The 12,867-nt window shown below is 44.9% G+C and overlaps 1 protein-coding gene across 1 annotated transcript in view; it reads right to left on the reverse strand.

The window, feature by feature from the left end:
* Window positions 1-12,867, reverse strand: part of LOC139186993 (uncharacterized) — a 60,877-nt gene that overhangs the window by 40,062 nt on the left and 7,948 nt on the right. Inside the window, exons 4-5 of the mRNA XM_070802994.1 lie at window positions 9,989-10,657; window positions 1,125-9,466 (exon numbers count right to left, since the gene is read on the reverse strand). Of these exons, the coding sequence (XP_070659095.1) occupies window positions 9,457-9,466; window positions 9,989-10,657 (679 nt within the window). The 3' untranslated portion in view covers window positions 1,125-9,456. The remainder of the gene's footprint in view (window positions 1-1,124; window positions 9,467-9,988; window positions 10,658-12,867) is intronic.

The raw sequence follows: 12,867 nt of genomic DNA on the forward strand, positions 1-12,867 counted from the left end.
GGGACCCAGATCTAGAAGGAGCCCCGGGGCCCAAACACCCTCTGTGCGCCCACCACCGGCCCCCTGGAGCCGCGAGCGAGCCCGAAACACCGAGGGGCGCCCGGCGAGCCTGGCTCCCTCCGCCCACCCGCCGGCCCATGTCCAGGCGCGTCCTCCCGTCCACAGGCTCGCCGGAGACATGCGCTCCTGCAGGCGATCCAAGTGCTCCAGAAGGGCACGCGCCTGCTGCTAAGAAAGACCCCCTTCTGCTGCCTGCAACTCTCTCATCCAACCAGCCTCCCGTCCCTTGCCCTGCCCCAAGAGAATGTCTCCTCCTCTCCCACGGCTGAGACCAGGAGAGCCGAGTCGTGCCCGCCGTCTCTAAGCTCCCTGGAGCTGACATAAGCCACCAGTTAGGTCCCAAGAGTAAGCACCCGAAAAGAAGAACAGAGGTGAAGATTCACGGAGACTCGCAGAGAGTCTATCTTCTCCTGAGTCTCCTTTTCCTCTCCACTCCTTCTCCCATCCCTGCTCCTTCACCGGCAAGAGAAATACATGTTAAATTCACTCGTGGTGTGGACTTCAGTTGGCAAACCCAGGTCCTGTTGGCCCTGCAAGAGGCGGCAGAAGCGTTTCTAGTTCGTCTCTTCGAGGATGTGTCTCCTCTCCTTACACGCTGGCCACGTAATGCTCTCCTCAAAGGATGCTCAGCTGGCCCGAAAGATCAGAGGCCTTCACGAAGGGCACGGCTGGGCTCCGGGCACCCACCCGTGTCTCTGGTGGATACCAGAGCCCCTGCCCGTGGCTAGGACCAGATTCACGGGGTACAAGGTGTTGCCTGCACTTGCTGTCTCTGAGCAGAGTGTGTGAGTTGCTTTCCTAGTTAGTTTTTTTGAGAAGGAGAAGACTGCATGGCTTTCCTCTGTAACAGAGGTAAAGTATGAGAGAATCAAGGTATTCCAGAAATCCTGAGAATAATTTTCAGATGAAGATACTCTAAGGTTGACTTCACTTTGCAAATTATTCATATGACTGTTTGATGATTCGGAAAACATCAGATTTTCTAGGTTATAGGAGAAAAGGGTATTTACTGATAATTTAAATCCTCTTGTACCATTTAAATGTTTTACCACATGTATACTTACTTTTATTTAAAACACGATGGAACAAATGAGGGAAGACCACTCCAGTCAGTTGCACGGAAGAGCCTAGTGCATCCAGCATACAAATATCTGTCCCTCAGACTGACTTCATCATCATTAGTGGCAGAAGCAAGTTCCTGTGTGCACTGTGCCCGTCAACAAATCAAAAATCCAATTGAGATGAAAACAGAAAATTGTTAAGGTCTGATGTTTTAGCTCCTTCTGGTAAACTCCTACCAAAGTCATTCAGAAATTCCAACTTGTAGAATTTATTTGATTCTTTTATTTGCAAATCATAGATGTATCATAATTCATACTTCAGAATTCTCCATTCCAGGATTTTAAAGAGCCTTTTCAATGTTTTTACAGGTATTTTTATAACTTCCTTGTGGAGAGATAATAAACATAATTCTTAATGAAAAAAATTTGAAGCAAAGTTACTGTTATACAGAGATTATACTGTGTTCTTTGTGTATTAGTGCTAATTTCTTCCTTTGGACACTGTTTTCCAAGAGACACAATTTTAACAAGAGGATTGAGGGATGTATTTTTGTTTCCAATGGAGTAGAGTGTGAGCTGATAAAATCCCTGCCCTTCTTTTGTAACTGAAAACAGCTTAAGAGACTTCCAGGGAAATAGGAAGTGCCACCAGAAGACTTTTGATATTGTATGTGATGAATATGATTAGTGAGGGTGGATATTAATAATGATGCAGTCAGCCAACTGAATTCAAACTAAATGGAAGGACCAAGTTCTGTTGTTTGATACATTTTAACCCTTTGGAAAAACCTTTTCCTGTTCTACATCAACTCATTTTTATGTAAACACTAGAATAAACCTTATCTATGAATACATTTTTTTAAAAAAAGGTACAACTTCCAGTTGTAAGATAAATAAGTACTAGGGATATAATCTGCTGCTGCTGCTAAGTCGCTTCAGTCGTGTCCAACTCTGTGCGACCCCATAGACGGCAGCCCACCAGGCTCCCCTGTCCCTGGGATTCTCCAGGCAAGAACACTGGAGTGGGTTGCCATTGCCTTCCCCAAAGCATGAAAGTGAAAAGTAAAAGTGAAGTCGCTGAGTCATGTCCGACTCTTAGCGACCCCATGGACTGCAGCCCACCAGGCTCCTCCGTCCATGGGATTTTCCAGGCAAGAGTACTGGAGTGGGGTGCCATTGCATCTACAACACAATAAATACAATTAATAAACACTGTTCTATGTTATATATGAAAATTGTTAAAGAGGAGAGTGAAAAGGTTGACTTAAAGCTCAACATTCAGAAAACGAAGATCATGGCATCCGGTCCCATCACTTCATGGGAAATAGATGGGGAAACAGTAGAAACAGTGTCAGACTTTATTTTGGGGGGCTCCAAAATCACTGCAGATGGTGACTGCAGCCATGAAATTAAAAGACGCTTACTCCTTTGAAGGAAAGTTATGACCAACCTAGATAGCATATTCAAAAGCAGAGACATTACTTTGCCAACAAAAGTCTGTTTTAGTCAAGGTTATGGTTTTTCCAGTGGTCATCTATGGATGTGAGAGTTGGACGGTGAAGAAAGCTGAGTGCTGAAGAATTGATGCTTTTGAACTGTGGTGTTGGAGAAGACTCTCGAGAGTCCCTTGGACTGCAGGGAGATCCAAGCAGTCCATCCTAAAGGAGATCAGCCCTGGGTGTTCTTTGGAAGGAATGACGCTAAGGCTGAAACTCTGGTACTTTGGCCACCTCACGCGAAGGGTTGACTCACTAGAAAAGACTCTGATGCTGGGAGGGATTGGGGGCAGGAGGAAAAAGTGACGACAGAAGATGAGACGGCTGCATGGCATCTCCGACTCGATGGATGTAAGATTGAGTGAACTCCGGGAGTTGGTGGGGTTGCAAAGAGTCGGACACGACTGAGTGACTGAACTGAACTGATCTGAAGACAGTAAATCTCAACAGTTCTAATAAGGAAAAATACTATTTTTCTTTTTTTTCATTTTGCATCTATATGATATGATAAGTATTCACTAAACCTACTGTGGTAACCATTTCAAGAGGTATGTAAGTCAAATCATTCTGTAGACCTTAAACTTATGCAGTGTTGTATGTCAATTATATCTCAATAAAACTGGAAGAAAAAAATGACATAGAAAAAAAAAAGGAACACTAGGCAACATTCAAGTAATCCAGGAAAGGAAAAAAAATAGAAATAAAAATATCGAGGATAGTTATATGTCAACTATACCTCAATAAACACACACAGGGGACAAACAGATAACAAATAATAAAATGACAGACTTATACCCAAATATATTAATGGTCACATTAAAGGTAAATGGTCTAAATGCACAGACTAAAAGAGAGGGACTATCAGACCCAAATACATGCTCTCTTCAGGAAATCCACTTCATGTTTTAGTAGAAGGATGGGTGAAACAAGCCATATAAACAATACTGCTTTATGTAGAGTGACTATATTAACACCAGAAGAAGTAGACTTTGGAGGAAGGAAATTATCAGAGATAAAGAGGGGCATTAAGTGATTTCAAAATGTCCACTCACCAAGAAGATACAATACGCCTAAATGTAGATATACCTAAGGAGTATGTCAAGGCTGTATATTGTCACTCTGCTTATTTCACTTATATGCAGAGTACATTATGCAAAATGCTGGGCTAGATGAAGTACAAGCTGGAATCAAGATTACCAGGAGAAATATAAATAACCTCAGATATGCACATGACACCACCCTTATGGCAGAAAGCAAAGAAGAACTAAAGAGCCTCTTGATGAAAGTGAAAGAGGAGAGTGAAAAAGTTGGATTAAAACTCAACATTCAAAAAACTAAGATCATGGCATCCAGTCCCATCACTTCATGGCAAATAGATGGGGTAACCATGGAAACAGTGAGAGACTTTATTTTCTTGGGCTCCAAAATCCCATGAAGATGGTGACTGCAGCCATGAAATTAAAAGACGCTTGCTCCTTGGAAGAAAAACTATGACCAACCTAGATAGCATATTAAAGAGCAGAGACATTACTTTACCAACAAAGGTCTGTCTAGTCAAAGCTATGATTTTTCCAGTGGTCATGTATGGATGTGAGAGCTGGAGCATAAAGAAGGCTGAGTGCCAAAGAATTGATACTCTGTGGTGTTGATGTTGATAATTGTTACACTGTGGTGTTGGAGAAGTCTCTTGAGAGTCCCTTGGACTGCAAGGAGATCTAACCAGTCCATCCATAAAGGAAATCAATCCTGAATATTTATTGGAAGGACTGATGCTGAAGGTGAAGCCCCAATACTTTGGCCACCTGATGCGAAGAACTGACTCATCAGAAAAGACCCTGATGCTGGGAAAGATGGAAGGCAGGAAAAGAAGGGGACAACAGTGGATGAGATGGTTGGATGGCATCACTGACCCGATGGACATGAGTTTGAGAAGCCTCCAGGAGTTGGTGTTGGACAAGGAAGCCTGGCGTGCTGCAGTTCATGGAGTCACAAAGAGCTGGATACAACTGAGCGACTGAATTGAACTGAGATATATCTAAAAATAGTCCAACAAAAAACACGACGCAAAAATGGACAGAACAACTGCTTTTTCAGTTTCATAGCTTTCCTGGGGTAGAATCCTCCAAAAGCCAGTAACTGGTAGAACCACATAAACAGTGGTTGACAAATGCTGGAGGCTAGAGGTGGCGAGATGAAACTTAAAACTCCTGAGCTAGGGGGAGCGAGAGGGGATGACACACTTATATGAGTTTTACTTCCAGGAGCCCCGTGGGGTCTTCATGATAAAGACTTGAGAAAAAAAAGAATTAGACTTTCACTATTTAGACAGGGAAGAGAAGAAAACTAACAGTTTAGAAGTGTACCCAGAGAAAAGTAACCATTTTCAAAAACATCCATACCAAAGGGTGTTTCTTCCCTCAGAATAAACTATTTTATCAGACAGAGCCTTATCAGACATGGGGGAAGGGCAAAGAGCAACTTGACAACTGGAACCTCTTCTAGCCTTCCTGTCTTACAACTGGGATGGAAAAAAAAAAAAAAGGATGGGTGGGAGCTAAGAAACTTCTGAAGGGCACAGTCCAGGACCTCATGACCACAAAAACAGTCTGACTCATAGGAAGGCCTCCCTCACCCAGCACCTCTCCACCACATGCACAGGGCCCTGGTAGAAAAGCCATACATTATACCACGGGCACTGCCAGACACAGACTCCGTTTCAGATAGAGTTTCTGGGAAAACCCAGAGACAACAGGGAGACAACAGAAGACACCTGAAGCATCTGAAGCCTCTGACATCTACCACAAGTCCAGCTTTCAACACAAAGTTACAAGTCAAACTAAGGGCAAGAAAAAGCAGAGCTTGAGGAGGCCTGAGAAAAAGCAGGCATGAGAACTTGGCTCAGATATGGCAAAGATTTTCCAATTATTAGACTGAGAGTTTAACTATGATTAACATGCTAGGGGCTGTAAAGGGAAAAAAGTGGACAACCTACAAAAAAACCGATGGGTAATATAAGCAGGGGCTTCCTGGGAAGCTCAGTGGTAAAGAATCCACCTGCAGTGCAGAAGATACAGGTTTGGTCTGGGAAAATTCCATGGACAGAGGAGCCTGGCAGGCTATATAGTCTATGGGGTTGCAAAGTCAGACATGACTGAAGCAACTGAGCATGCATGCAATATAAGCAGAGATATAGGAACTCTAATAAAGAAGCAAAAATAAATGCCAGAAATCAAAAATACAGTAACAGAAATAAAGAATGCCTTTGCTACATTCATCACTAGACTGGACATGGCTGAGCAAAGATTTCAGTAAGCATTAATTTATATCACTAGAAACGTCTCAAACCAGAAAACAAAGAGAAAAACTAATGGGGAGGGGGAGAAAAAGGAATAGAGTATCCAAGAATTGTGAGACCATCACAAAAGGTGTAATATATGCATAATTGAAATATGAGATGATGAAACAAAGAAATTAACAGAAGAAACATCTGAAGTAACAATGGCAGAGGATTTTCCAAAATTAATGGCAGATCCCAGAGGACACATCCAGGAATTCCAGAGAACCACCAATCAGGATATATCGCCAAAGGACTACACCTATGCACATCACATTCAAACTGCAGAAAACCAAAGACAAATCCTAAGGAAAGCCTGAGGGGGGAAAACCACCTCACCTATAGAGGAACAAAGTAAAGAATCACATGTCTTGTCAGAAACCATGAGCAAGAGAATGAAGTAATACATCTGAAGAGTTGCATGAATAAACCACCTACCTATGGTTGTATATCCAAAGAAATTATCCTTCATAAGTGAGGAAGAAATAAAGACTTTCTCAGACAAAAACTGAAGGAATGCATTGCCAGGAGACCTGCCTTGCAAAAACTGTTGTTCTTCAGAGAATAGGAAAATAATATATACTAATAGGTCAGAGATTCAGATCAATGTTTAAAGAGGGAAAGCATTAGAGAAAGAATAAATGAAGATAAAATAAAGCATTTCGTTCTTTTTTCTTTTTTTGTTTTTGGCGACGCCTCGTGGCTTGTGGGATCCCTGCTCCCAGACCAGGGATTGAATCCATACCCTCGGCAGTGAGAGCACAGAGCCCTAAGCCCCAGTCCACTGGCGAATTCCCTCATGTTTTTTATTATTAACTGATTCAATATATAACTGTTCAAAATAAAAAAGCAACAATGTGCTGGTGATCATAGCTTATGAATGAGTGAAATGAACAACTGCAAGGTTATAAGGAACAGGAAGGAGGAATTGGGAATACTCTGTTAAGAGTACCTGCACTATCTGTAAAGTGAAACAGAGTTATTTGAAAGTGGACATAGATTAGCTGCAAATGTACATTGCAAACTCCAAGCCAACCATAATTTTTTTTTTCAAAAGAAGAATTGATATGCTAAGAGAAGAGAGAAAATGAAATCATATAAAATGCTCATTAAAGTCAGAGAAGACAATAAAAAAGAGTGGAGTATATTTTTAAAAGGTAACAAAGAATAAGTGCAATGAATGGAAGGTTCCTTTACAAATAGAGTAGATAATCCAACTATATCAATAATCACCTTCAATGTGAATGGTCTAAATACACCAATCAAAAGAGTCTGTGAGAATGGATTAAAAAAATATGACCCAACTATATGTAGTCTACAAGAAACGCATTTTATTTTCATTTAAAAAAAATTAATTGCAGCATGCAGGATTTAGTTCCCTGACCAGGGATCAAACCCTGGCCCCCTGCATTGGGAGTTGCTGCTGCTGCTGCTACGTCGCTTCAGTCATGTCCGACTCTGTGTGACCCCACTGATGGCAGCCCACCAGGCTGCTCTGTCCCTGGGATTCTCCAGGCAAGAATATTGGAGTGGGTTGCCATTTCCTTCTCCAGCATTGGAAGTTTGGAGTCTTAAATGCTGGTCTACCCGGAAGTACCCCAAAGGCAGAAGTTTTTAAAAAATGACCTCTCTCTCCCTTTAAAAAAAAAAAAAAAACTGCTTACACAAAAATTGACCCATGCGTGCATGCATGTATATGGTTCCAAGAGTTTTAACATGTACAGATTTGTATAACTGTCACCACAAGGAGAACACACAAGAGTTCCATCACCAAAACACATGCTGACCTCAAACAGTCCTAACACTGCCCGTGTTTGCTGATCCCACAGTCTTGCCTTTTCCAGAATGTCATATAAATGGATCCTTACAGCACGTGGCCTTTCTGAACTGACTCTTTCAGCATCGGTGCGGCTGCACGGATGGTTGTCCTTTCACAGAGGGCAGTGTTCCAGGGGAGGGTTGCCACAGTGTGTCCAGTCATTCACCTGGTGGACGATGTTAGGATTGTCTTTCTAAAGACAATCTTTTTGATCTTTCTAAAGAGCCCCCATGCTGCAACTAAAACTCAGTGGAGCCAAATTAAAAAAAACAAAAACAAAAACAAAAAAAACCTCCATCCTTTGATTCCAATTAAAAAGAAAATCCTGGAGGCAAGGGAACACCAAGATCTGGTACCATCTTAGAATGGAAAAAACAGAAGAAATACATATTGAATTTCAATACATTATCCTGCTGCAGGTTTATAAATGTTAAGGCATATATAGCTAGTTTGATCAAACAAAATCACTTCAACTTACTTCGGAGGCTCTGTCATTGACTTCCCAAGGAGTCTCAGCCTCCCTCCCACCTGAGCAACAAAAGTGTGGAATGTGAAGCTGCAATTCCCTTTTGTCCCACATGCAGCCTGTACACAGTTTCTGAAGCACTGGACCAGGACCAGCCCCAGTAAACGGAGGTGGGTGGGTCACCTCCTCCCCAGACGCCACTGTGGAGAAAAGATGTGGGTGCAAACACGTTTCCAAAAACAAATGAGTTTTTCTGTCTGAAGTAAGTAAGTACATTTCTCTGTCTGAAGTAAGAGGCGAGAGCACGCTGCAGCCAGCAGCGAGGCAGGCAGAGCAGACCCAAGGGTGCAGGTCCCGGGACACCTGTCATTACAGAAATGTTATTACTGGTCACAGAACCAGCTAGTTTTATCAGTGTTTGACTCTCTACCAAAGATAGAAATTCCAGAAGAGACTTCACATAAACCCTTTTGTTTCATTTCCAAAATGTCTGAGATCCCAGTGTTGAAGTGAGTGGGTATTAGTGTGACGGACGGCTCCTTCCTCACATGTTAGTCTAAGAACAGACCAGAAGGTCGGCACAAAGCACCCCTGCTGCTGTCTGCAGGGTTCCACATCTGCCAGAGCAATGTCCTCAGGACACCCAGCAAGACGGGCTGATTCCGACAGGCATGATCTTGCTTTTCTTCATCAAATAAGTAAACACTTAACAGACCCAATCTTGCTAATGTCAACTTAAAAAATAGTCACAACCTAAAAGTTGAGAGTTACAGTTTTTTGGTGGGAATTTTTAGGACTTCAAGCCTAAATAAAGTAATCTCAAGTAACCCTGCGGGGGCGGGGGGGGGTCAGGTTATATAGGTTTGCAACAAAGCACAAGTAGTCTGAACATCAAACGTTATTTTTGTGAATTAAAGAAAACCAGATATCTCCAGGAATTTAGCACTTTTCTACATGTGGGAAGAGGCTAGAGTCTGGGCCCACTAAAATCATTTCTCTCACACGCATCTCAGCTATCTGGGGTCAGTATCCTACGTTTTTTCACATCCTGAGTTTCCTCAGTGCTCACCGTCGGGAATGGTGCAACCTCATGGCTGCCTTATTGCAGGCATTGCTCTTCCCGGGTGCCCTCGGAGTTCAGAAATCCACATTTGGAGAGCTGGAATTGCTGATCGCTGTGACAGCCTTGTTTACTGATATGGCAGGAAATACTCCATCTCTCACTCATCACTAAAGAAACCGGACTGAAACAACTCAAGCAACAGGTTTCCATCCAGATCTTCCCGGTCCTTCCTCCACAAACCACCGGTCTCCAGGGAGGCACACCACACCAGCAAAGTGAATGCCTTAAGGTTTCACTATATTTTTCCAGGACACTTAAGAAACAGACCCTTGAAGGGAGGGGGTGAGGGGGGTTGGTCTGAATGAATTAGGTGCGCCCAGCCTTAGGGAAGGAGGTGGAAACGAACACTACCTGAGGGATGTGAGGAGTCTGGGATCTGCCAGGGTTGGGGGTTGGGAGTTAAACCGATAACCTGGGAAATTCGGGGAGGAGGGGGGGCGGCGGGGAGACAGAGCCGCGGGAGCCGGCGACACCTACTCGCAGACCCCTTGGTAAGGGTTTTCTTTGAAAAGTGGCAGGGGACCAAGTTCCGGGGAGTGGTCGCTGAGGGGTCTCGCGGGGGCAGTAGTCACTGGACGGTCGGGACCCCGGCGGCCCTTTGCCCCCACCCCGGATCGAGGAGCGGCTACCTGTTGAGGAAGGCGTTGCCGAAGGCGTTGAGCTTGCGGAAGGGCCGCCGCGGGTAGACGACGGGCGCGTTGCCCGGCACCACGCCCTCGGTGGGGCCGTGCATGACCGCGATGAAAGAGTCGGTGGTGGGCTCCGGCCCGAGGCGCATCCCCTGGAAGTCCTGCTCAATCAGGTGCCGGATGAAGGTGGTCTTGCCCGTGCTGTACTGGCCCACGAGGAGCACCATGGGCTTGTTGTCGAAGTCGGCGTCCTCCAGCGGGCGAGTGGAACTCGTGGAAGCGGTAGTGCTCCTCCAGGGGGCAGCAGCTTCTGCGCGTACAGCTGCCACAGCCCCTAGGACACCGTCTGGAAGAGCTCCGGCTCCTTCTTGCGGCGGGCATCCTTGCTGACCCAGCTGAACATGCTGCTGGACACCGGGCTGGCTGCTGCAGGGTAAAGGGGCGGCTGAGAGCCGAGCGAGGCCGCGGAGCCGAGGCTGGGCCGGGCCGGCCGGCTGAGGGGCCGGTGGGGCAGCGGGGGGCGGGGAGCGGCCCGCACTGCGCAGGCGCACGGCACGGCCCGCCGAGTGCCCTTCTGCACAATGGAACGCGCGCCTAGCCGTGCGTTCTTTATAAGGCCCGGCCGCGCATTTGAGCGCGCGCGCCGCCGCCACTCGGGGCCGCGGGGAACTGGGATGGGAAGGAGGAGCCCCGCCCGCGCGCTCCGCACCACGTCCTCCCCGCCCCTTCCTCTCATTCAATTCAATTCAGTCGCTCAGTCGCGTCCGACTCTTTGCGACCCCATGAATCGCAGCACGCCAGGCCTCCCTGTCCATCACCAACTCCCGGAGTTCACTCAGACTCACGTCCATCGAGTCAGTGATGCCATCCAGCCATCTCATCCTCTGTCGTCCCCTTCTCCTCCTGCCCCTAATCCCTCCCAGCATCAGAGTCTTTTCCAATGAGTCAACTCTTCGCATGAGGTGGCCAAAGTACTGGAGTTTCAGCTTCAGTATCAGTCCTTCCAAAGAACACCCAGGACTGATCTCCTTTAGGATCAATTCTTCGGCGCTCAGCTTTCTTCACCGTCCAACTCTCACATCCATGCATGACCACTGGAAAAACCATAGCCTTGACTAGACGGACCTTTGTTGGCAAAGTAATGTCTCTGCTTTTGAATATGCTGTCTAGGTTGTTGGTCATAACTTTCCTTCCAAGGAGTAAGCATCTTTTAATTTCATGGTTGTAATCACCATCCGCAATGATTTTGGAGCCCCAAAAAATAAAGTCTGACACTGTTTCCACTGTTTCCCCATCTATTCCCCATGAAGTGATGGGACCATATGCCATGATCTTAGTTTTCTGAATGTTGAACTTTAAGCCAACTTTTTCACTCTCCTCCTTCACTTTCATCAAGAGGCTCTTTAGTTCCTCTTCACTTTCTGCCATAAGGGTGGTGTCGTCTGCATATCTGAGGTTATTGATATTTCTCCTGGCAATCTTGATTCCAGCTTGTGCTTCTTCCAGCCCAGCGTTTCTCATGATGTACTCTGCATAGAAGTTAAATAAGCAGGGTGACAATATACAGCCTCAATGTACTCATTTTCCTACCTGGAACCAGTCTGCTGTTCCATGTCCAGTTCTAACTGTTGCTTCCTGACCTGCATACAGGTTTCTCAAGAGGCAGATCAGATGGTCTGGTATTCCCATCTCTTTCAGAATTTTCCACAATTTATTGTGATCCACACAGTCAGAGGCTTTGGTATAGTCAATAAAGCAGAAATAGATGTTTTTCTGGAACTCTCTTGCTTTTTCCATGATCCAGCGAACGTTGGCAATTTGATCTCTAGTTCCTTTGCCTTTTCTAAAACCAGCTTGAACATCTGGAAGTTCATGGTTCACGTATTGCTGAAGCCTGGCTTGGAGAATTTTGAGCATTACTTTACTAGCGTGTGAGATGAGTGCAATTGTGCGGTAGTTTGAGCATTCTTTGGCATTGCTACAACGTGGATGAACCTTATAGTCATTATGCTAAGTGAAACAAACCAGAACAAAAAAAGACAAACATTCTGTGAGTCTGCTAGTGTGAGACAGTGGAATCATCTCAAAGCAAGTTAAATTCAATGACAGAACAGGAGCTGAAAAGAGCTGATGTTTCATGGATGCTGTTTCACCTGGGGAAACTGACTTCCCAAGACATCTCCAAAACCTGTTGTATAAATAACTGGAATCCATATGCAATCAAATGAAAGTAGAAAGAATTTTATGACTTATACCAAATTCACTTAAATTTCTCAACAGATAAAATGCAAAGCTGTATCTACAGTACTTCAGTTTTGCTTACGAATATTAACAGGAAAAAAAAAACCTGAACTCTATCCCCAAAAATATACAAAATTTAAAACATGACCTTTAAAAAATTAAAAATAAACTCATAAAAGACCTTATTCAGAAAACCTAAACACAAGCTGCCGGGAGCCGGCGAGAGACATTCCACTCGTGACAAAGGTCATGAGGAAGGAGGCTCGGCATACTCAAAGGCAGGATCAAGCCTCAGGAGTCCCCCTGGATATTCTCGAGCATCTACCCCCAAAAAACCAGAGTCTGCCTACTTTATTGCTTTGTGCTCTCACCTCTGACTTTACTGGGGGCTGTCCCCTACCACCATCTCGCTCTCTCTGACAAAGAGTTAACTTACAGCTCCAATTAATAAAAGTTCCTGGGCAATTAGGAGTGTTTAAATCCAAACCCCTCAGATAGCTCTCTAACTCGCCTGGCAAGTTTACCCGGACTCCTACAGCTATGCATACGATTGTTTACAGTCTCCCAGCCTCAAGAGGCACGGGAAGCTTAAGATATTCAAATAGCTTAGAGCCTCTCAGAGAGTTAGAAACTGTCAG

The sequence above is a fragment of the Bos indicus genome, chromosome 14, assembly GCF_029378745.1.
Source record: "Bos indicus isolate NIAB-ARS_2022 breed Sahiwal x Tharparkar chromosome 14, NIAB-ARS_B.indTharparkar_mat_pri_1.0, whole genome shotgun sequence".
NCBI lineage: Eukaryota > Metazoa > Chordata > Mammalia > Artiodactyla > Bovidae > Bos > Bos indicus.